General features: G+C 36.3%; 1 protein-coding gene across 4 annotated transcripts in view; it reads right to left on the bottom strand.

Annotated features, from left to right (window-relative positions):
* Positions 1–20,091, bottom strand: part of Rigi (RNA sensor RIG-I) — a 57,166-nt gene extending 37,075 nt beyond the window's left edge. For 2 of the 4 annotated variants that reach the window (XM_058578077.1, XM_046457389.2), the window contains exons 1-2: positions 19,846–20,091; positions 5,816–5,950 (exon numbers count right to left, since the gene is read on the bottom strand). In XM_058578077.1, coding sequence (XP_058434060.1) covers positions 5,816–5,950; positions 19,846–19,951 — 241 coding nt within the window. In that variant the 5' untranslated portion in view covers positions 19,952–20,091. Of the gene's footprint in view, positions 1–5,815; positions 5,951–8,197; positions 8,486–8,639; positions 8,743–19,845 lie in introns of all 4 variants that reach the window. The other 2 variants (XM_046457390.2, XM_046457391.2) reach the window with 2 other exon arrangements.
* Positions 20,092–21,539: the final 1,448 nt, after the last annotated feature.

Genomic DNA, 21,539 nt, shown 5'->3' with positions numbered 1-21,539 from the left:
AAAATTAGTATTGCTGGATCATATGATGATTCTAAGGTTTGAAAGGACTCTCCATACTGTTTTCCATAAGTTACACCATTTTACCATCCTACCAATAGTGCACAAGAGTTCATTTCTCCATATCTCACCAATATGGGTTACTATGAATTTCTGATAGAAGTTATCATAATGAGTATGAGATGAAAATTCATTACAGTTTTAATTTTCATTTATGTAATGATTAGTGATGCTAAGCATCTTTTCATATGTTTGTTGAGCATTTGTATATCACATATGAAGAAACCGGAAATCCTTGGACTAATTCTTAATCATGTTATTGGATTTTTTGTTGAGTTACAGTTCTTTATTTATTCTGGATATTAATCCCTTACCAGATGTTGACTAGTAAATATTTTCTCCAATTCATGGGTTCACTTTCCATTCTATTGATTGTGTCTTTTGATGCACAAAAGTTTTCAAGATTTGATATAGCCTCATTTATTTTTTGCTTTTGTTACATATGCTTTTCTATCACTTTTTAATATTGCTGAATCTATAAAATTAAAAAACTTAAGACACTGCTAGATAATTGTTGGTTCATTCTTAATTTTAAAAAACTATATATGCAATATTTAATTAAGTAGTCAGAAATTAAAACAATGCAATGCATATAGGTTGAAAATTTTACAATCATCTTTCACTTGAAAATCTTGCTCTCTCCAACCTCACAGAGATAATCAACATTAACAGTTTAGTTTCCTTTCATATTTTTTCAATGAAGTTCCATGAAAAACCCATATATAATCTGGGTTCGTCCTTTTTTACAAAATGGAATTGCATGATGCACATTATTTCTGCCACTTGATTCCTTTATATAATATTATATCCTAACACAGTACTCCTGAATAGATGTCTTTCATCCTTTTGACTACTATATATTATCCCATAGTAAAGACATAACATGTTAAAGGGATGGGTATTTACTCGTCTATTTTCTCCTTTTCTTATTTATCAAGTTGATATCGTATCCAAGAAATCATTGCCAAAGTCAGTGTCATGATGTTTTCCCCTTGTTTTTTTCTAAGAGTTTTATGCCTTTAACTAAGGTTGAATTAATTTTTGTATACAGTGTGTGATAGTTAATTTTGTATGAACTTGTTTGGACTAAGGAATGACCGAATAGCTGGTAAAATATTTCTGGGTATGTCTGTGAAGGTGATTCCAGAATGTGAATCAGTGGACTGAGTAAATATTGTAAAATGTACACAGGCATCATTCAATCCATTGTCAAGGACACAAATAGAACAAAAAGCCAGAGGAAGGGCACATTCTCTCTTTTCTTGAGCTCAGATATCCATTTTCTCATCCTGAGACGAGAGTGTTCCTAGTTCTTTGATCTTACAACTTTAGAACTCACACCAGCAGCCCTTTGGTACTTAGGTTTTCAGACTCAGACTGAATTATACTACTGACTTTCCTGGTTCTCCAGCTTGCAGACAGCAGATCATGGGACTTTTCAGTCTCTACAATTGTAGATTGTAGATACGTAGATTCACATGCATATAAATAACACCTGTGTATACAGATACATCCCTTTATACAGACATACACACACACACTATAACATACTGATTCTGTTTTTCTGGAGAGCACTAACATATGTATAAGTATCCAACTTCATTCTTTTCCATATGAGTATCAAGTTTTCCAACGCCATATGTGAAAGAGACTATGCTTCCTCCATTGAGTAGTATTGGTACCTTTGTTAAAAAACATTTGACCATTATACTCTGTAGAGTTTATTTCTGGGATATTGGTGTATTTGTCTCCATAACCAGTTCCACACTGTTTTGATTGCTATAGCTTTGTAATATGTTTCAAAAATCAGGAAGTGCAAGTCTTATGCGTTTGTTTTTCTTTTTTCACAATTTTAACTATTTGAGGATGTCTTGAGATTCCATGAACTTTAGAATAAATTTTCCTATTTCTGCAAAAAAATGTCATTAGAATTCTGAAAGGGTTGCATTGAATCAGTAGATTACTTTGGATAGTAGCAATACCCTAAAATTAAGACCCTCTTCTAATTCATGAACATGGGTTGTCTTTCAATTTATTTCTATCTTCTTTCATTTTTTTCAGCAATATTTTGTAGTTTTCAGGGTATGAGTCTTTCACCTACTTGGTTAGGTTTATTCCTAAGCATTTTATTATTTTTGGTGCTATTATAAATGGAATTATTTTCTTATAACTTTTTAGGTTGTTATATAATATATGGATAAGCAACTGATTTGGGTTTTTGATATTGTATCCTGAAACTTCTCTGAATTTATCAGTTTTAACAGTTCTTTTAAAATTGTTACAGTTTTCTACATAAACCATCTCATCTGTAAACAAAGATATTTTATTTCTTCCTGTCCAATTTTACTTTTGTTTCTTTTCTTGCCTATTTGTTCTTATATTTTTATTGCTAAACCTCATTTTATTTTAAAGTAGAATTTAGAAGTTCCATTTTTACTTATAAATTAATAAGGGGTTTTAGTAACTCATAATAACCTAGATTAGGTATATCCCCAAAATGGAGAAACAGTGGTTTCTCTGAAGAGGGTTGTATAAGAGGTAGTGGGGAAGGTAAACAGAAGGAGACTCACTTTACCCTTCTGTACCATTTAAATTGTTCGGAATAAATAGGCATATATTACAGTAACAAATTTAGAGAAATTTTAAGGCAAGGTTAGGAAATGAAAGAAAATAAGTCAACAACTTTTAATCCTATAAACAAAAGCAGAAAAGTTTCAGTTCACAATATTGAAACCAAGATTTAAACAATTTCACCTAAATTTTTTTGAAAAATAAAACCACATCACTTTTCATAAAAGAACTGCAATTATACTGATTATATATATGTGTGTCTCTTGAGGAATTCTAATACCTAGGGAAGGACAGTGTGTGTTTTGCTTTTAACATTGTGCTAATTTAACATATTGGTGTTACAATATGAGGACACAGGTAATAGAAGACACCTCATCATCAGAATTTGTTTTCCTGTAGTAATGACAAGTTTTCTTTAATTTCCCAGGTTTTAAATCATTCTACTACAATGCAAATAATAATTGTATAACAACTATATTTTGATTAGTGCCTCTTTGTATGCATTGTGCTAGGTTCTTCATATATGTATCTCTTACTCATTGTTTACAACACAAAAAGAAAATTATCCTTTGGTTTCTTTGACAAATGAGTAAACTGGAGAATCAGAAAGGCAAGTAACTTGGCTAATATCCCTTAAATAGTTAAGTGGCTGATTTGGTGTTGAAACTCAATGCCTACTCTCACAGTCTAATATCTCAGTGCAACAAATTACCCCAAGAGAAAGCCATCAGTAGACCAAATGCCAATTATCTGTGTGATCCTGAGCAAACCTTCTCTCAAGGCCTTAGTTTCCTCATGTACAGGAGGGAGGTTGGATCACATGATTTCCAAGATGTCTTTCATATCTCTGGGTAAGACTGACTTTATAGGTGTGGATAAGAAAGACTGAGGAACATATCAGAGCTCTAAAAATAGAAATTTAAAAGATATGCAACAGGGCTGGGGTTGTGGCTCAGCGGTAGAGGGCTCGCCTATCACATTCAAGGCCCTGGGTTTGATCCTCAGTACCACGTAACAATAAATAAAATAAAGGTATTGTGTCCAACTACAACTAAAAAATAAATACTTTTTAAAAAAGCTTTGCAATGGTTGATAACAAAATAGAATATTTGTAACACATAAAAAACACACCAAAATGTACACATGTGAACCCACTACTTATATTAAGAACAAGAATGTCTTAACATTTGTGTATACCTTCTCTTCCCCAGCTTTCTATCCCCTCACCAAAGAACTCACTATTGTGTATTTGATATATCACTCCTGATTTGTTTGTTTGGGAATGGTCACATGACATATGTTTGCTTCCTTAAACAATGTATGGTTAGTTTAATTTGTTTGGGACTTCATACATATTATATCCTACGACATTTAAGCTTCTCTTTTTTAAAAAATTAATATTATAATACATTTCTAAGATTTCTATAATAATACATTTCTAAGATTTCTCTGAGTTGTAATCTAGAGGTATGTTCACACATTTTTATTGTAGTTTAATGGACTACTGTGTGAACATTATAAAACTTGTTTTTCCATTCTTCTCTATGAGGATACTGGGGTTGTTTCCAGTTTTGTTTGCTTGCTTTTGTTATTATAATTATACTACAAACATTATGGTATGTGTACTCTAAAATGTATATTTTTCTAGAGCACAAACTAAAGAATAAAACTTGGAAAAAGGGATAAATGACGGTTGAATTCTACCAGACAATGTCAAATTGTTTTTCAAAATAGTTGTGTCTGCTTATGTATACAGCATTATTTAAGCAATATTTAATATTTTCCATTATTAAATGTCTTCTTCACACCTTCACACTGTTGGACTTAAGTTTGCTGTCGAGTAGTTAAAAAGTGCTGTCTCAGTGGGTTCCTATTTATAGTTTCCTAATTGCTAAATGAGCTAAGAATCTTTTCATTTATTTATTCACCTTTCATACATCCTGTTCTTTGAAATATCTGTCCACATCTTTTGGTCAGTGAGTGTTTTCTTCCTTTTCCTGATTGACTTTAAAATATTCTTTGGTAAGTATATATTTTACAATTATCCTCTCCCACCTTGTGACTTGTTTTTTTTTTTTTTTTTACTGTCTTTATAGTGACTTATGATAGTATTAAATTAAGAACAGTTTATCAAATTTACCAAGTTTTCTTTTATGGCTAATGCTTTAATATCTTATGAATAAATCCTGCCATGCCCCCATGTAATAAAACTATTCTGTTATTTTCTAAAATGGCTTAAAAAATGGCTGTTATATTTAAGTCTTTAAATTCTCTTGAATTCAAAGTAAGAAATACAAATTTATTTATATCCACATGGATCTGAAAGTTAGGGTGTATTTGGTTTTTAACTGCTATTTATTGAATAGTTCCCTGGTTTCCCAGTGATCCTCTGTTCCCAGGGGTCTTTAAAATATCAGATGTGTGGGTCTCTGTAAGAGACTCTGTAGTTTTGTTGTTGTTGTTTTTGAGATGGTGGTCTCACCATGTTGCCTAGGCTGGTCTCAAACTCATGGATTCAAGCAATCATTTTGAATAGCTGAAAATATGGGCGCATGCCACCATGTCCAGCATTTTTATAAATCTCAACACCCAGAAGGGAAAGGCCAATTTACCTAATTCTTATGCAAAGGTGTCTTGACTATTCTGAGATCATGATTCTTTCATATAGATCTTAAAATCAGTTTGTTAAGCCCATTGGAAAGGCATATATGATTTTTATTAGAATTGCATTAAACATACAGATAAAAGTAAGGTGAACTGACATTATTATGGTACCAAGTCTTACTTTCCATGTGCAGGGATGTACCTCTCTACTTAGAATGTCTTTAATGTTTCTCACTAATATTGTATAATTTTCTCCATCTAGATTTTACAAATATTTTGTTGGATTTATTCCCCAATACATCATCTTTTTATTACTATTATAAATGGCATTTCATTCCTGTTTGCTTCCACCAGGTAGAAATGCAACTAGTTTTGTATACTGATCTTACATCCAATGACCTTGCTAACCACTCTCATTAGTTACAATAATCTCTGTAGATTCCTTTGGATGTTTCAGATAGACAAGTGTGTTATGAGCCTGAAAACAGTATTTTGAATACCTCAAGATTATTAGCTCTTCACTTTTATAGCATTCTGACAAAACAAAGAAATAAGCTCTGATTTGTAAGGAGAATGAACTCACCTGCTTGGTTTAAGGCATCCAAAAAGCCACGGAACCAGCCTTCCTCCTGGAGTTCCAAAAGGAACTGTAGGAAAAGTGAGGCAGCCTCCATCGGGCCCCTGTTGTTTTTCTCAGCTTGAATATACTGCATCTTATCTACAAATAGAAACGAGAATACATCAAACTGCAGAACTACTAATTACTGGAAGAAAAGCCAGAAGAGGGCTGCCAGACTTTCCTGAATGGGGCAGAGGCTCGAACAAGTCACATCATGGGCAGGAACTTCAGGAAAGCAGATTCCCTGCCCAGGCTGACTATACCCCATCTGTACCAACTCACTCTTCCCATGGAAACTTCTTGTTTGGTGTGGAAGTCTGAAAACATTTGAAGAAAAGGGAGTTTCCTTAAGACGTTTGAAAAACTCCCCCATTACAACTCACAGCACTAGGTTAGATGGAAAAACAAAGGCTTTCTTTCTGTTCAAAAGGCTAAGGCAACTGCTGGAGTAAAGGAGTTCGAGCGCAGCACTGCTCAAGGACTTTAGTAACAGCTATGGTGGTCTCGGAAGCAGTTCAAAATGAACAGGGATACTCTCATGACCCTTCTAGGTTTTTGCTAAGAGGGTTGCAAATACAGCAGAAAAGAGAAAAGAAAAGGAACTAAAAAGAAACAGATCAGCTACCCACAAACAATCTCCCAGCCTGCTGGTGGTCATTCTAACTTTGCACACTTAACTCCATACCTAAGGATAGGACCAAATCATCACCTTCGTATGACCTCACATTTAGTAAGTTTCCGTTTTTTTCTATAGTTGCTAAAAAACAGATTCCAAGGGACTAAGCTGGTGAACCACTATGTTCTTAGAGATTAGAAGAGGATCTGCCACATTATAGACACTCATTAAAGGCAAATTGAAAAAAAACAGAGGAAAGAATGCCTTATATCCTTATGATATTAAGTGACCTGTTTTGGTAACCCAACAGTAAAATTAACTCTTTAAGTATAAAATTTAATGGTGTTTAAAAGTTATAAATCCATTACTACTATCTAATTTTAGTACATTTTCATTGCTATAAAAAATCCTTTAACTACTAGCAGTCACTTTGCACTCCTCCTCCTGTTTCAGTCTTAGGCAATCACTAATCAACTGGTTCTCCATGGATTTGCCTATTCCAGACATTTCATGTAAGTGGAATCATGACATGCGGTCGCTGTGGTGTCTTTCACTTAGCATAATGTCTTCAAGATTCATCCATGTAGCATGTATCATTCACTACTTTATTGCCATGCTTATCCACTCATCAGTTAATAGGCATTTGACTGTAGCCACATTTTGGCCATTATGAATAGAGAGGCTATGAACACTCAGGCACAATTTTTAGTGTAGACATATAAATTCGTTTTTCTTAGGTATACATGGAAATGTGAGATTCTCAGGTCTTATGGTAACTCTATTTTTAACATTGTAGGGAACTGCAACTGTTTCCCCACAAGCAATGTAGGAAGATTCCAATTTCAAAATATTCTTGTCAATGTTTCTTATTGTCTTTTTCATTTAGCCATTTGTATTATTTTCCTGTGGCTGCATAATAAATTTTCAGAAACCAGGAGCATAAGATGATCGAAATTTATTCTCTCACAGTTCTAAATGTCATCAGTTTGAAATCAAGGTGTCAGCAGGGCTACATTTCCACCAAAGGCTCTAGGGGAGAATGCATTTCTTGCTCCTTCCAGATTCTGGTGGCCCATCACCACCAGAAGGCCCAACTTCTAGTGATCTCACTCCCTCCAATCTCTGCCTCTGTCTTCATATTGCCTTCTCCTCTCCCTGGCTTGTGGCCACATCACTCCACCATCTACCTCTTGTCTGCACATGGCATTTTGTCTCTGTGTCTTCATATGCTGACTTCTTATAGGAACACCAGTCATACGGGACTAAGGGCCCATCCCTTAATGCAGTACGACCTCATCCTAACTAGTTATAAAGACCTTACCGCTAAATAAGATCACATTCTGAGGCACTGGGAATTAGAACTTCAACATCTTTTTGAGCAACACAGTTCAACTCTTAATGGTGACCCGTCTCCGTCTAGAGGGAAGCTCCACCACCTGCACCCTGAGGAAACACAAGACCAATCGGAAGCCTCTCGCATGCCCTTCACCACGTCCCAGCTCCTGGCGCCTCTCCATGGCAGAGTGTGCGCAGTTCTCCAGCTCTCTGAACCTCAAAGACCCAGGTCAAAATCTGGTTCCAGAACCGCAGGGCCAAGGCAAAAAGCCTGCAGGAGGCAGAACTGGAAAAGCTGAAGATGGCAGCTAAACCTAGGCTGCCCCTCCCGGTTCGGTCTCCCTTTCCCCATCAACTCGCCCCTGCAAGCAGTGTCCCTATCCAGAGCCTCCTACCTTTTCCAAAGACCTTCTCTTCCCCTCCTGCCCATCCGACTCAAGGCCACGTCAGTGGGATACCGCGTAGAATCCAGGATGGATATTCGTTTAAAAGGATTCACCTCTCTCTCAAAGAAGGGGACCAACCCAGTCCTCCTACAACGAAATTTCAGGCACCATCCAAAGTGTCTAGGCCCAAGGGCCCCAAGTCCTAGTTCGAATTTCTTCTTTAGATGGGAGGCACCACGTCCTGTTTACTCGGCGTCATATCCTAAATGTTCCCTTCTCCTTTCACGAAAATTGGCTCTGGCAGTTTCAATGTATAAATAAATAAATAAATAAATAAATATATATATATATATGATAAAATATAAGATTTTTATACAGTAAATGTAAAAATTCAAATTATTTTGAAAGGCAAAATTTATAAACATATGCAAACTTTATAAACATATATCACCTTAAAGAGACTGTAAGTCCATTTGTTGTGTTTTCCTAAAGGAGGAGACAGGTTATTTCCAAATTGGTGCAAATTTGGTGGTCTTGATATGCTGAGTTGACTTCTGCTTATAGAAATCAAATACTAGAATTAGGATGCATCCAGGAAGTAGATAACGGAAAGCTTCTGGCAAATAAATGAGGTATTATAACATATTTGCATTTTATATGCATAAGAAAAAGCTTGTGAGATGCTACCATATTTGACTCTATTTTCCTCCTTCTCCATATTGTTGGTTTTATCATTTATTTTTCATAAGCTTGAAAAAAAGGTGGTGAGAGTAATCCTGAGACCACCCAGGGCAAGGTCGAAAACAGAAATAAATACTTCCTAACTTCTCTCAGTGCTGTGCTATTTAACTCCATTTCGGGTCAGTCATCAGAGAGCAAAAAATTAAAGAGTATCAGAAGGCATTGATGATTACTATGAAATACCAGGTACATCAACTCACACATTGCAAAGATGGTTTTTTTTTTGGGGGGGGGGTACGAAAGTGTAGTAATTTTCTGCTTAAAAAAACAAATATCTTACCTATATGCGAAATATTCTTGAACAATTAGTAGAACCAGGAAGGAAAAAAAATCATGCTTTCTCTGTGTGTGTACCTATTGTATGTGCTAAACTTATTAGGAAAAGTTTCCACACTTTTTAACAAGTTGGGGGCAGAGGGTAAAGCCATCCTTTAACTTGCTAAAAATGGTGTTGTCAAACAGCCCGTGTAGTTAGCGCGCAGGTGGTGTTTCACCTTGGTGTCCATCTCCCTTCCCCAGTACACTTTAATCCCTTTGAAAGGGTACATTGTACAATTTTATATATTTTATTGAAGAGTTATTCCTTATCTCTTATTCTGAATTAAATTAAATGTTTCGTTTATTGCAGTAAAATTAAAAAAAAATAGTGACCTATCTCATCACTTATCCCAGCTTCCCTGGGTCTACAACTCCACCCTTTCTTCCAGTCAGTTCATCCTATTCTTAATCTCAGGGCTTACAGCTGTGTTCTTGCTCACTGCTGCTCAGTCTTCCCTCAGACACTCCAGCAGCCATTACTGACACACTGGGTATCAGCAGAGGTCCAGATTTATCCCAGGCCCAGCAGAGGCCTTTCCAGGTAAATTGTACTGTTTACTTGTACTTTGCTAAAGACCGTTCCTGCGGCTAGCTGGCCCCAATATCTAAAAGAATGTAATTCTCACAATTGAAGTTCACCAACAGAATCTAAAGCCTTCAAAGGAGCAGGGGAATACGGAGGGAATACAGCACAGAATATATTAATGATAAAATAGGACGTAGAAAAAGAGAGGAAAGCAAAAAACTTATGGATAAATATGTACATAATAAAACACAGAGACATGAATAGAGAAGATATAACCAAAAATTTTTTAAGCCAGAACCTCATAAACATGAGGCACATATTCTACAACTGAGCTACACTTCTAGCCCAGTACACCAACTTTTTAACTACATTAGCTTGTAGGGAGAGCATTGAAAGACCTCTACTATACCTTTTCCATTCAAAAATTTTAAAAAAGTATTTAACATAGTATTTTTCTTTTTTAATTAATTTATTTATTTTAATTAGGTATATATATTACAGTAGAATGCATTTTGATTCATTGTACACAATTGCAGCACAACTTTTCATTTCTATGGTTGTACACGATGTAGCATTGCACCATCTGTGCAGTCATACATGTACCTAGGGTAATGATGACCATCTCATTCCACCATCTTTCCTGCTCCCATGCACCCTCCCCAACCCTCCCTCTTCTTGCCCAATCAAAGTTGCTCCATTTTTCCCATGCCTCCCCACTCCCCCTTATGGATCAGCATCCACTTATCAGAGAGAACATTCGGCCTTTGGTGTTTTGGGATTGGCTTCCTTCACTTAGCATGATATTCTCCAATTCTATCCATTTACCTGCACATGCCATAATTTTACTCTCTTTTAATGCTGAGTAATATTCCATTGTGTATATATACCAGTTTCTTTATCCATTCATCTACTGAAGAGCATCTAGGTTGGTTCCACAATGAACAGAGCTGCTATGAACATTGATATGGCTGCATTACTATACTATGCTGATTTTAAGTCCTTTGGGTATAGACCGAGGAATGGGATAGCTGGCTCAAATGATGGTTCCATTCCAAGTTTTCTAAGGAATCTCCATACTGCTTTCCAGATTGGTTGCACCAATCTGCAGTCCCACCAGCAATGTATCAGTGTGGCTTTTCCCCCACACCCTCACTAACACTTATTGTTATCTGTATTCTTGATAACTGCCATTCTGACTGGCATGAAATGAAATCTTAGAGTAGTTTTGATTTGCATTTCTTTAATTACTAGAGATGTTGAACATTTTTTCATATATATTTGTTGATTGAATGTATATCTTCTTCTAAGAAGTGTCTGTTCAGCTCCTTAGCCCATTTATTGATTGGGTTGTTTGTTTTTTTCATGTTAAGATTTTTGAGTTCCTTATACATCCTGGAGATTAGTGCTCTATCTGACGTGTGTGTGGCAAAAATTTGCTCCCAAAATGTAGGCTCTCTCTTTACCTTATTGATTGTTTCTTTTGCTGAGAATAAGCTTTTTAGTTTGAGTCCATCCCATTTATTAATTCTTGATTTTATTTCTTGCACTTTAAGAGTCTTATTAAGGAAGTCGGGGCCTAATCCAATGTGACAAAAATTTGGGCCCAGGGCTGGGGATGTGGCTCAAGCGGTAGCGCGCTCGCCTGGCATGCGTGCAGCCCGGGTTCTATCCTCAGCACCACATACAAACAAAGATGTTATGTCTGCCAAATACTAAAAATAAATATTAAAATTCTCTCTCACTCTCTCTTTAAAAAAAAATTGGGGCCCAATTTCTCCTGTATTAGGTACAGGGTCTCTGGTCTAATTCCTAGGTCCTTGATCCACTTTGAGTCGAGTTTATGCATGGTGAGAGATAGGGGTTTATTTTCATTTCACTGCATATGGATTTCCACTTGTCCAAGCAACATTTGTTGAAGAGGCTATCTTTTCTCCAATGTATGTTTTTGGCACCTTTGTCTAGTATGAGACAACTGTATTTATGTGGGTTTGTCTCTGTGTCTTCTATTCTGTACCATTGGTCTACATGTCTATTTTGGTGCCAATACCATGTCATTTTTGTTACTATAGCTTTGTGTGTAGTATAGTTTAAGGTCTAGTATTGTGATGCTTCCTGTTCACTCTTCTTGCTAAGGATTGCTTTGGCTATTCTGGGTCTCTTATTTTTCCAAATGAATTTCATGATTGCTTTTTCTATTTTTATAATGACATTGGGATTTTAATTGGAATCATACTGATTTTGCATAGTGCTTTTGGTAGTATGGCCATTTTGACAATATTAATATTTTGCCTATTCAAGAGCATTAATACAGTATTTTTCAATTAGCCTGTTAAACTTACCTTTGGATATTTTTATGTTATTGCTTTACAACTATACATTAGCACAGGAAGAACAAACATGCTTACAAACCTGCAGTACCCCATGTGGAAGCATGGGCAACCCCTCCCTTACGCAAATATTCCTTCTCCTTCTCTCCTTCTCTCCTCTCCTTCTCCTTCTCCTTCTCCTTTGTGGGTTTTATTTAGTTATACATAACACTGGGGTTCATTCTGACATAACTTTAGAGGCATGAGATATAATTTGCTCTCAATCATACCAGTACTTCCCCTTTCCCTCCCTTCCTCCCTCTTCCTGTTCCCTTACTCTACTTTACTGATACTTCTGCTATTTTAGTTTTTTGTTATCATTGTTGTTTAGTGCTTTGGATATACATGATGGTGAGATTCACTGTGGTACATTCATATATGTACTTAGAAAAGTTACCCTAGATACATTCCACTATACCTCCCTTATCCTGTCCCTTCTCCCTCCCCCTCAATCCTCTTCATCTAGTCCATTGATCTTTCTTCTATTTTTATGGAATCCCCCCTTTATCTCTCTCTCTTTCTTCCCTTTATTTTGGATTAGCTTCCATATATCAAAGAAAACATTCAACCTTTGACTTTCTGAGTCTGGCTTAGTTCACTTAGTATGATAGTGTCCAGTTCCATCCATTTTCCAACAAATGCCATAATCTCATTCTTCTTTATGGCTGAGTAATACTCCATTGTGTATATGTACCATATTTTCTTTAGCCATTCATCTAATAGGCATCTATAAACATGCTTCCCTTCACTCATTAATAGGTAATAGATGTCATTTCCCATCAAAGGGCACCTAGGTTGGTTCCCTAGTTTGGCTACTGTGAATTGTGCTGCTATAAACATTGATGTGGCTGTTTCACTGTATTAAGCTGATTTTAGTCCTTTTGGATAAATACTGAGTAGTAGGATAGCTGGATCTTATGGTAGTTCCACCCCTAGTTTTTTGAGGAATCTCCATACTGCTTTCCAGCATGTTTGCACTAATTTTCAGTCCCACTAACAATGCATAAATATATCTTTTCCCCCACATCCTCACCAACATTGGTTATTATTTGTATACTTTATAATTGCCATTCTGACTAGAGCCTCCCTCAAATCTTACTCTCTTCAGACTAGTTTCCTTCATATTACTTTGGCACATTTTGTTAAGTTCATTTATTTTAAGTTTGGTACTATAAGAAATAAGTTTTTATATCATGTATTTTTTCCAAATAACATTTTTTCTTTTTTAAAAACACTAAATGTTTAATCATAAACACATATAAAGACAAAGCTAAATGTATATCCATTTCATATACCTACAAAAATAATCAATTTTCCTGGATGTATCATGACAGATGGTGCTGTTTTGCTTTTATTTTTTAGACTTATGGACTATATAAACTGAATAGTTACCCATTGACATGCTGCAATTCACTGTTTAATTAAAATAATATTTTAAGCAAAAGCTTCATCTTCAGTAGCAGAAAAACAAATTTACCTGTTGTAAACTGATTTTCAACCAAATTATGCTTTTGAGTTCATCAACACTTTCTCTATCTAGACAGATACGCAGTGATTCATAAAATGTACAAGAAGATTCCTATACAGTAAGGTCTGAGGGTATCCTTCTACTTTATGAGCAAAGTCCATGAACTGAATTTCTTTTAGAAATCTGTGTAATAAGCTAGGGTCTAGCAGGTGCACATTATCTGCCAAAACTCGCCAGATAAAGTGGAGTCTCATGCTAACTGGAGAATCTTGGAAACAGAAGCAATTCCTCTTTGTGTGTTTATTTAATGACACCTATCACTCACTTCCCCTACACTAAATGTCCTTAATATCTGTCAAAGACATTCCTCCTCTCCAACAATACTAACATCTCCTAAATTGGACTTTAAGCTATTACCATATTAATTGTACAGATAAATGGGATTCACTGTGCTAGCTCCATACATGCATGCACCATGTACTGATCATGTTCAGCCATCATTCTTTCACCCTTCACTTCTCCCACTCCCCCAGTACATTTCCCAGGCCTCGAAGTCCCTCTTCATTTCTGTCTGTCCCCCCACTTCCCCATCTCTGGAGACCACTATTCCATCCCATATTTCTACAAGACTGACTTATTTGTTTCCACAAATGAGGGAGAACATTGCTATCTGTCTTTTTAACACAGTGTCAATGTAAACATATTAAGCACTTTGTGAAAAGCATGAAGTAAAAAAAAACCCACTGAAATCACACCACATAGAATCAAACCCATGTAATATTCCAGAAAACACCTTCTTCTAATTATATGTACACATTATACGTAGTTTAAAATAAATAGGCATCTACAAACATACTTTCCTTCATTCATTAATAGGTAATAGATGTCATTTCCCATCAATAAATATGGATTTACATCAATTTTTAGTGGCTGCATGGTATTATATCACATAAAAACACTTATTTAATCTATTCTTTGTTAATAGGTAAATCTAGTACAGATATCTGACTTTTCTTGCTTTAAAGTTTTCCTTAGAATAAATTCCTAAAAGTATAATTTGAGTTGAACAGTACATACTTCTCAATGTTGTTACCTAGGGGCTAGGGCTGAGGCTCAGCGGTAGCATACTTGCCTGGCACTTGTGAGGTACTGGGTTCGATTCTCAGCATCACATATAAATAAATAAATAAATAAACAAATAAATAAATAAATAAAATAAAAAGGTCTATTAACAACTACAAAAAGCAATTTAAAAAATTTTTTAAATGTTGTTACCTATTGCTCAACTCCCTCCACAACCCTGAATTTGCTCAATCTTCATAGTCTTTGCAAAACAGAAACAAAAACAGACCAAACATTTTTTAATGATTTTGTTTGTTATCTTCTTTAATCACTGTATTTTTTAAAAAACAAATTTCCCGCTCATTAAACATCTGTTGCAATGACACTGAATGAACTCTTCCTTAGTTCCAGTAATTTGGGGAAATTTTGTCTCTTTTGCTTTCTTTGAGGTTTAGTGGTTATTTAGTTGTTTTATTTATTTATTTATTTATGGTCTTGTTTTGTAGTTACTTGAGTCAAATTTATTAATCCATTTGTGTTATTGTTTTGAAATACCTATAAATCTATTTCCTCTGACTAGAAGATTAGGTATAGCTCAAAAATATGTATTATATGGGCTGTCTGCTATTCTTGTGAAAGTGGCTATAACTGGCTGATTTTCTTTTTGTTAGAAGTTATTTTGAAAGTATAGGTAATTTTTTGAAAGTTCCATAATAAATTTCTGGAAAATAGAATAATACCTAACAGTTATTTAGTGCCATGTACTTTAATTCTCAAAAACCTCTGAATGTGATTGCTGTTCTTATCTGATAGAGGAAGAAATTGAGTCAGAGAGGAGGAGTTAAGACATTTCCCTATAGTCACAAAGTCTGTAAATTAGAGAATTAATAAAGCTATGCTTTGGGGAATTTATTAAAGATTTATCTATAATGTAGCATCAATTTGATAAAGTTCTTTAAGCATTGGGAGAGTAAGACATAGTCTCTAAAGGATATGAAATTGATTATATAGCTATTAAATCAATTTTCTAAAATAGATCATTTAATCTGATTTAGCAAAAATGTCTTATAATTCCCAAAATTCTTGACTTTAAAGATTTTTTTTCTTCTATTTTGATACACAAAGATTTAGATGTGCCATATCTTCGCTGTGAATTAGGTAACCTTTTTCCCTTTATTACCTTCTGCCTGTGTGATGGTTTTTAATATTAAAACGGCATCTCCTGATTTCTTTTCGTTTTCATTTATTTAAGGTCTGTTTTTTAAAAAATATTTTTTTAGTTGAAAGTGGACACAATACCTTTATTTTATTTATTTATATGGTGCTGAGGATCGAACCCAGGGCCTCACACGTGTTAGGAGAGCAACTACGGAGCCACAACCCCTGCCCTATTTAAGGTATCTTTATCTTATTTTTGATGTTACTTGACTTTAGGAACCAGGTCTCTGGCAGACAACAAAGACCTGAATTCTGCTCATAGACATATCTGCCCCATCACATAGCCTTGGCTGATGTCTTGAGTCGCTGCCTTGTTTTATATTTCCCTTTACTGTTTCCTCGTTAGCTTCAGTTACTAAATACTTTTTTTCTTTTTTCTTTTCTAGGATGAAACATATAATCAGGCTTAAATTAATGTACCATTATCTTTACCCTTTCAGACATCATTTTTAAAATCATAGAAGAGTACAATGGTATCTTTTCAATCTTCTCCTTTAGAGGCAAGAAATTTCATTCTGGTTACTTTCCATAGTTCCTTACTAATGGTAAAGATTTTAATCCAAATAATTATTTTAAAAATCATTATCCTTTTCAATTTGACAAAGTTCCTTAAGCATTGGGAGAGTCTCTCTATAGGATATGAAATTGATTATATAGCTATTAAATCAATTTTCTAAAATAGATCATTTAATCTGATTTAGCAAAAATGTCTTATAATTCCCAAATTTCTTGACTTTAAAGATTTTTTTCTTTTAAACAAAAATCTTTTTTGTTTAAAAAAATGTTCTGATGTTGCATTTACTTTTGTAGTCAGATTTACAGTTATTCAAAATGAACTCCACCTGCTGGGCTTCATCATTCATCACCAATTCTTGAACTCTAAGATCTCCCTTTATTGAGTTATTACTAATTTTTTCAGTTCTTAATCGTTTGCAATGGGTGATTTTCATAAGAAATGTATATGAGATCCCACCTATACAAGATTTTCTTGCATACACAACCTAAAAACCTGCCTGGATATAAAATTTGGGAGACTTTTATTGTCAAAATTCTGCAGTTTTATTGTATAGTTTCATGAGAGTTATAGAGAAGCAAGAGACCAACTTAAACTGGTTCCCTTGTAAGAGACCCAAGTTACCCTACTGGATTTTTCCCAAATGTTTATATTATTTCTTCATCTCAGAATTATAAAAATCCTACCAGTATTTATTGAGACTTGACTCCTCCTCAATAAACTCATTTACTACACACTGCTTCTTTCTTAGAAAAAAATTCCTTCAATTTTTTTCCATTTATTTTTACCCTTTTTTGTTCTCTTTTTATTGGAATCACAATGTACACAAATTGTAGGGTCTGGATCTGTGTGAACATGCTACAAAGCACTGCTTCCATTGTAATTTTTAAGTACAATCATGTTTTCAAAAGAACTGCCTACATTTAATTTCTTCCCTTAGCTATTTATTTCTAGTCTTCTTCTGCTGCTGCTTTTTTTTTTTTTTTTTGTAGCTGTGGATGAAGAGAATTCCTTTATTTTGTTTATTTTTATTGGTGCTAAGGATGGAATCCAGTGCCTCACCCAGACTAGGCAAGTGCTCTGCTACTGAGCTATAGCCCCAGCCCCTCCTTAGTCTATTCTTAACAATTAGTTCACCTTCAACCCATCACCATTCCACAGAAACCATTGCCATGGGAGGCCACAGATGGCTATAATGCCAAAGTCAAAGACAAGATCAAGTCTATAACACTGCCATGTCCACATATGTGGATGTTCTTTCCCAGTTCTGTCTTCCTTTGTTTATTCATAAAGGATGGGCTTTCTCAGGATTCTGTCCCAGGTTCTTTTCTCTCACTATCCAAAAGGCAATTTTACCTATTCTTCACTGTTTCAGTAAAACTTCTAAACAAATGACTCCCCCACGCCTAGATGTTTTGTTTTGTTTTTTTCCCCTGAACTGCAGACCTATGCTGTTCACCATCTGATGAATCTCTCTTCTTGGATGAACCAGAGCACACAACCTCAGCATGTCCAACTCTGAACCCTTCATCTTCTACTGCAAACCTGTCCCTCCTCCAAAATTACCTATCTCACCACCATTCATTCACTCAGAGGTCTAAGCTAGAGACCCAAAGCTCTCCTCCAGCCTGCTGTAGCCCTGACCTATTCACCACAAGAGTACTATTGATTATCCTTTCCAAGTGTCTCTTCAATCTATCCACTTCAAACATTCTTTCAGACTTCTGTTCTCTCATCTGGCCTGTCTGCCTCCAGTTTGCCACTCCCTTATCTTGGATCTCTGCATCTGCTCTTGGCTGTCCTCCTACTCCTCCAATCCATTCCTCAAACTATAGCCAGTTATCTTTCTACACCGTAAATTCAATTAAGACTGTTGGCATTCCCCACTTCAGCCTGCCTCTCAAGCCTCAATTCTCTCAACCCCTACCTCCCTTCTCCACAACCTAAATCACGTGAATATTTTCTGGATTCCTAGCACACACTGGTTTATCTTTCACCTTGGACCTTTGCACATAATGAGCTCTACCTGCAACTGCTGGTCTCCTGACTCCAATTTAGACCTCAGTTCAAATGGCACATACCTGGAAAGTTTTGCCTGTCTTCTCCAGACAAGGTATACATCTTGGCTATGTGCTGCCACAGCACCCTATGGTTTTCCGTCAAAGAACTTACTGTGCTTTATTTTAATATTTAGTTAGAATGTATATGTGAAGGCAGATAACTAATTTGTTAAGGCAGGGACCATTTCTACTATGCTCACCATTGATTGCTCAATATGATGCTTCCTATTAATTAATATGTTTAGTAAATTACTTCCAACCCTAACATAATACCTGACATGATTCGCTTATTCAGCGTTCATTGAGTCAATACATGAGCACACAAAACAATAGGATTCACACCACTTTGATAGTGTTCCATCCAAGCATTCCTAAAAGAGTTGTTTTCCATGTACTTATATTTTTCAGAGGCCCAAGCTACTCTGGTCACTGGAATACCATTTTATTACTTCTCTTTAGGCCAACCAGTAAACGGAGGTCCACTTTTGTTGGTAGTATTCCTTCACTTCTTTCTCCGAAACTGTGGTTTGGTTTTGTAGAGCACATCAGGGCTGGAATAACCTGCCTTATTCTAATGCAATTTCAAAAATTCTCTCACATTGAGTTGCTTGGAGACTGAAAAGAAACTGCCAGATCCCCTCTCACCTGGATTCCTTCCAATCACCACCTCCCTTTCTCCTCTTGGGGGAAGCCTGAGCTCATTCATCTCCAATGAAAAGCCATTCACTACAACTTAGAAAGTGGCTACCTTCCATGATCAGGTGTCTCAAAATCTAGATGGAAGCGCCTGTACTTTAGCCTAAAGTATTCAGTCTTGGTAAAGTCCTGCTCCTCTCAAGCTTCCTATCATTTGGAAGAATTAAGACTTGGCAGAGTTATCAACTTCCTTTGAACCTGGACAGCATTTTGTACCCTGCTGTTTTAATCATTTGGGTATATCTGTCCTTGTCCTTCCTGCCACCCTTATCTCAAAATCTCAGGTTATAAAATATACTAAAGAGGAGCCTGTATCTTATTTCTCAGTCTCTGATGCTAGTACAACAACGGGCACACAGTGGTCTAAATTATTAGCGGAAATAAATGAGACTGACCATTTCTTTCCCCAGCTTTGAACCTAAATACATTTGCACACACACCCCCCTCTCCCAACAAGTTATTCCACCTCGCAGCAACTCAAGTCCCCGGGCCCGGTCCCCGCGCTAGGCTTCCCACGGCTTTTCAGACTCTGATGTCCAGTATAAAACGCTGTGGGGATCTGGCCACTAACCCACTGCTCCTGGAAAGTTGTAAGGCGTCCCGCTGTCATATGTAAAGTTAGAAAGAAAGAAAGTTAGCCTATGGACTTCAGGTAAAAGGCAAGGGGGGTTCGCTGGAGACCACTCACCCTCCCTAAACCAGGGGGCCATGTAGCAGAGAATGTGAGTAGGATCCAGAATCTTCCTGACATAGTCTCGGAAGGTGAGCAGATTCTGTCGCTGCTCGGTCGTCATCCGGCCTCGGCTCCCGCGCAGGGTCTGCCAGGCTGGGCGCCGGCTCCCTTTTAAAGCTGTAGGGGAGGAGGCCACCGCCAGGAGGGTAGGGATTTTCCCAGAAATGGATCCTAGCTGAGAGGCGGAGCGGCTGGGGAACTTAATTACAACTGAGAAAACGGAAACCGAAACTAGCGGCCGCTGGGGCTGGGGAGGCGCGGGACCTTCCCAGCTCCGCGCAGCTCAGTTTCGTTTTCTGCGGACCCCGGGGAGCTGGCCGACCCAGAGGCCCCCAGGAGCAGCCCTGGGGATTGCTTTTATGTTTATGTATCTTATTTTTTGGTTTCGCTTTTATAATGATAGCAGTTTTAGTTTCAGTAAAACGTGCACAACTTAAGTGTGCAATACGATGAGTTTTGGAAGACATGTACCGGTTTTACCTCTTCTCCCAGCTGGATCCCCTGGTAAACAGCATTGTTTTAACCTAGGAAATGGCCACCTGTTTACCAAAGTGACCATATCAGGTTGCATTCCCACTCGCACAAGAGAGCTGCAGTAGACACATATCCAGTACACGCATTGGTTTCTTTGTTAACTTCCTCACTGGTCCATGTGAAATCATTTATTATTGTGGTTATTAATGTAGTTTTGATTTTCCTTATAAGGATGCTGAACACATTTGCTTGTGCTTATGGGCCTTTCATGTAATTTCCTTTGTAAATCGTCTGTCCCTATCTTTTGCTTTGTTTTGGAGAGTTTTGTTGTTGTTGTTGTTGTTGTGTTTCAATAGACTGACAGGAGTTACTTATTCTGGGTACAAAGTTGTCAAATAAAATGTATTCGAAGTATCTTCTCCCAGTCTGTGGCTTGCCATTTCATTTTCTTAAAGCTGTCTTTTGAAGAGCAAAAGTTTACATTGACAAAATCTAATTTATCAGCATTTTCTTCTGTCTACTGCTTTTTGTGAGCTTTAATTGCTCCTTAATAAATCTTTGCAAAAATAAATAAATAATCTTTGTCTGCCAGGAGGTCATTAAGATACTTTGTTTTTTCTTTTAGACTCCTTATATTTTTATCTTTTACTTTTACGTCTATAATTATCTTGAATTAATTTTAGGGCAGTATGACATAGAGATCCAAGTTCACTCTTTCCATGCTTCTGATATACATACCAGCACCATTTGTTGACAACTTTTCTTTGTTTTGTTGAACACTTAATTGACTGCATGTGTGTAGATCTAGTTCTGACTCTTTTATTTCCTATTCTAGTTTCCATTTCGGTTTTCTGACTTTTATTTCCTATTCTCTTAGGGGAAGCCTGAGAGCTCATTCATCTCCAATGGAAAGCATTACCTACAACTTACAAAATGGCTATCTTCCATGATCAGGTGTCTCAAAATCTAGATGGAAGCGCCTGTACTTTAAAAGTATTCAGTCTTAGTAAAGTCCTGCTCCTCTCAAGCTTCCTGTCATTTGGAAGAATTAAGACTTGGCAGGGTTAACAACTTCCTTTGAATTTGAACAGCATTTTGTACCCTGCTGTTTTAATCATTTGGGTACATCTTATCAATTTAAAAAAAAAAAAAAAAATTGCACACAATGTATAATA

This window comes from Marmota monax, unplaced genomic scaffold, assembly GCF_021218885.2.
Source record: "Marmota monax isolate L192 unplaced genomic scaffold, Marmota_monax_Labrador192_F-V1.1 WCK01_AAM20220418_F8-fsc00069, whole genome shotgun sequence".
NCBI lineage: Eukaryota > Metazoa > Chordata > Mammalia > Rodentia > Sciuridae > Marmota > Marmota monax.
This window is presented reverse-complemented; position numbering and strand designations above follow the sequence as displayed.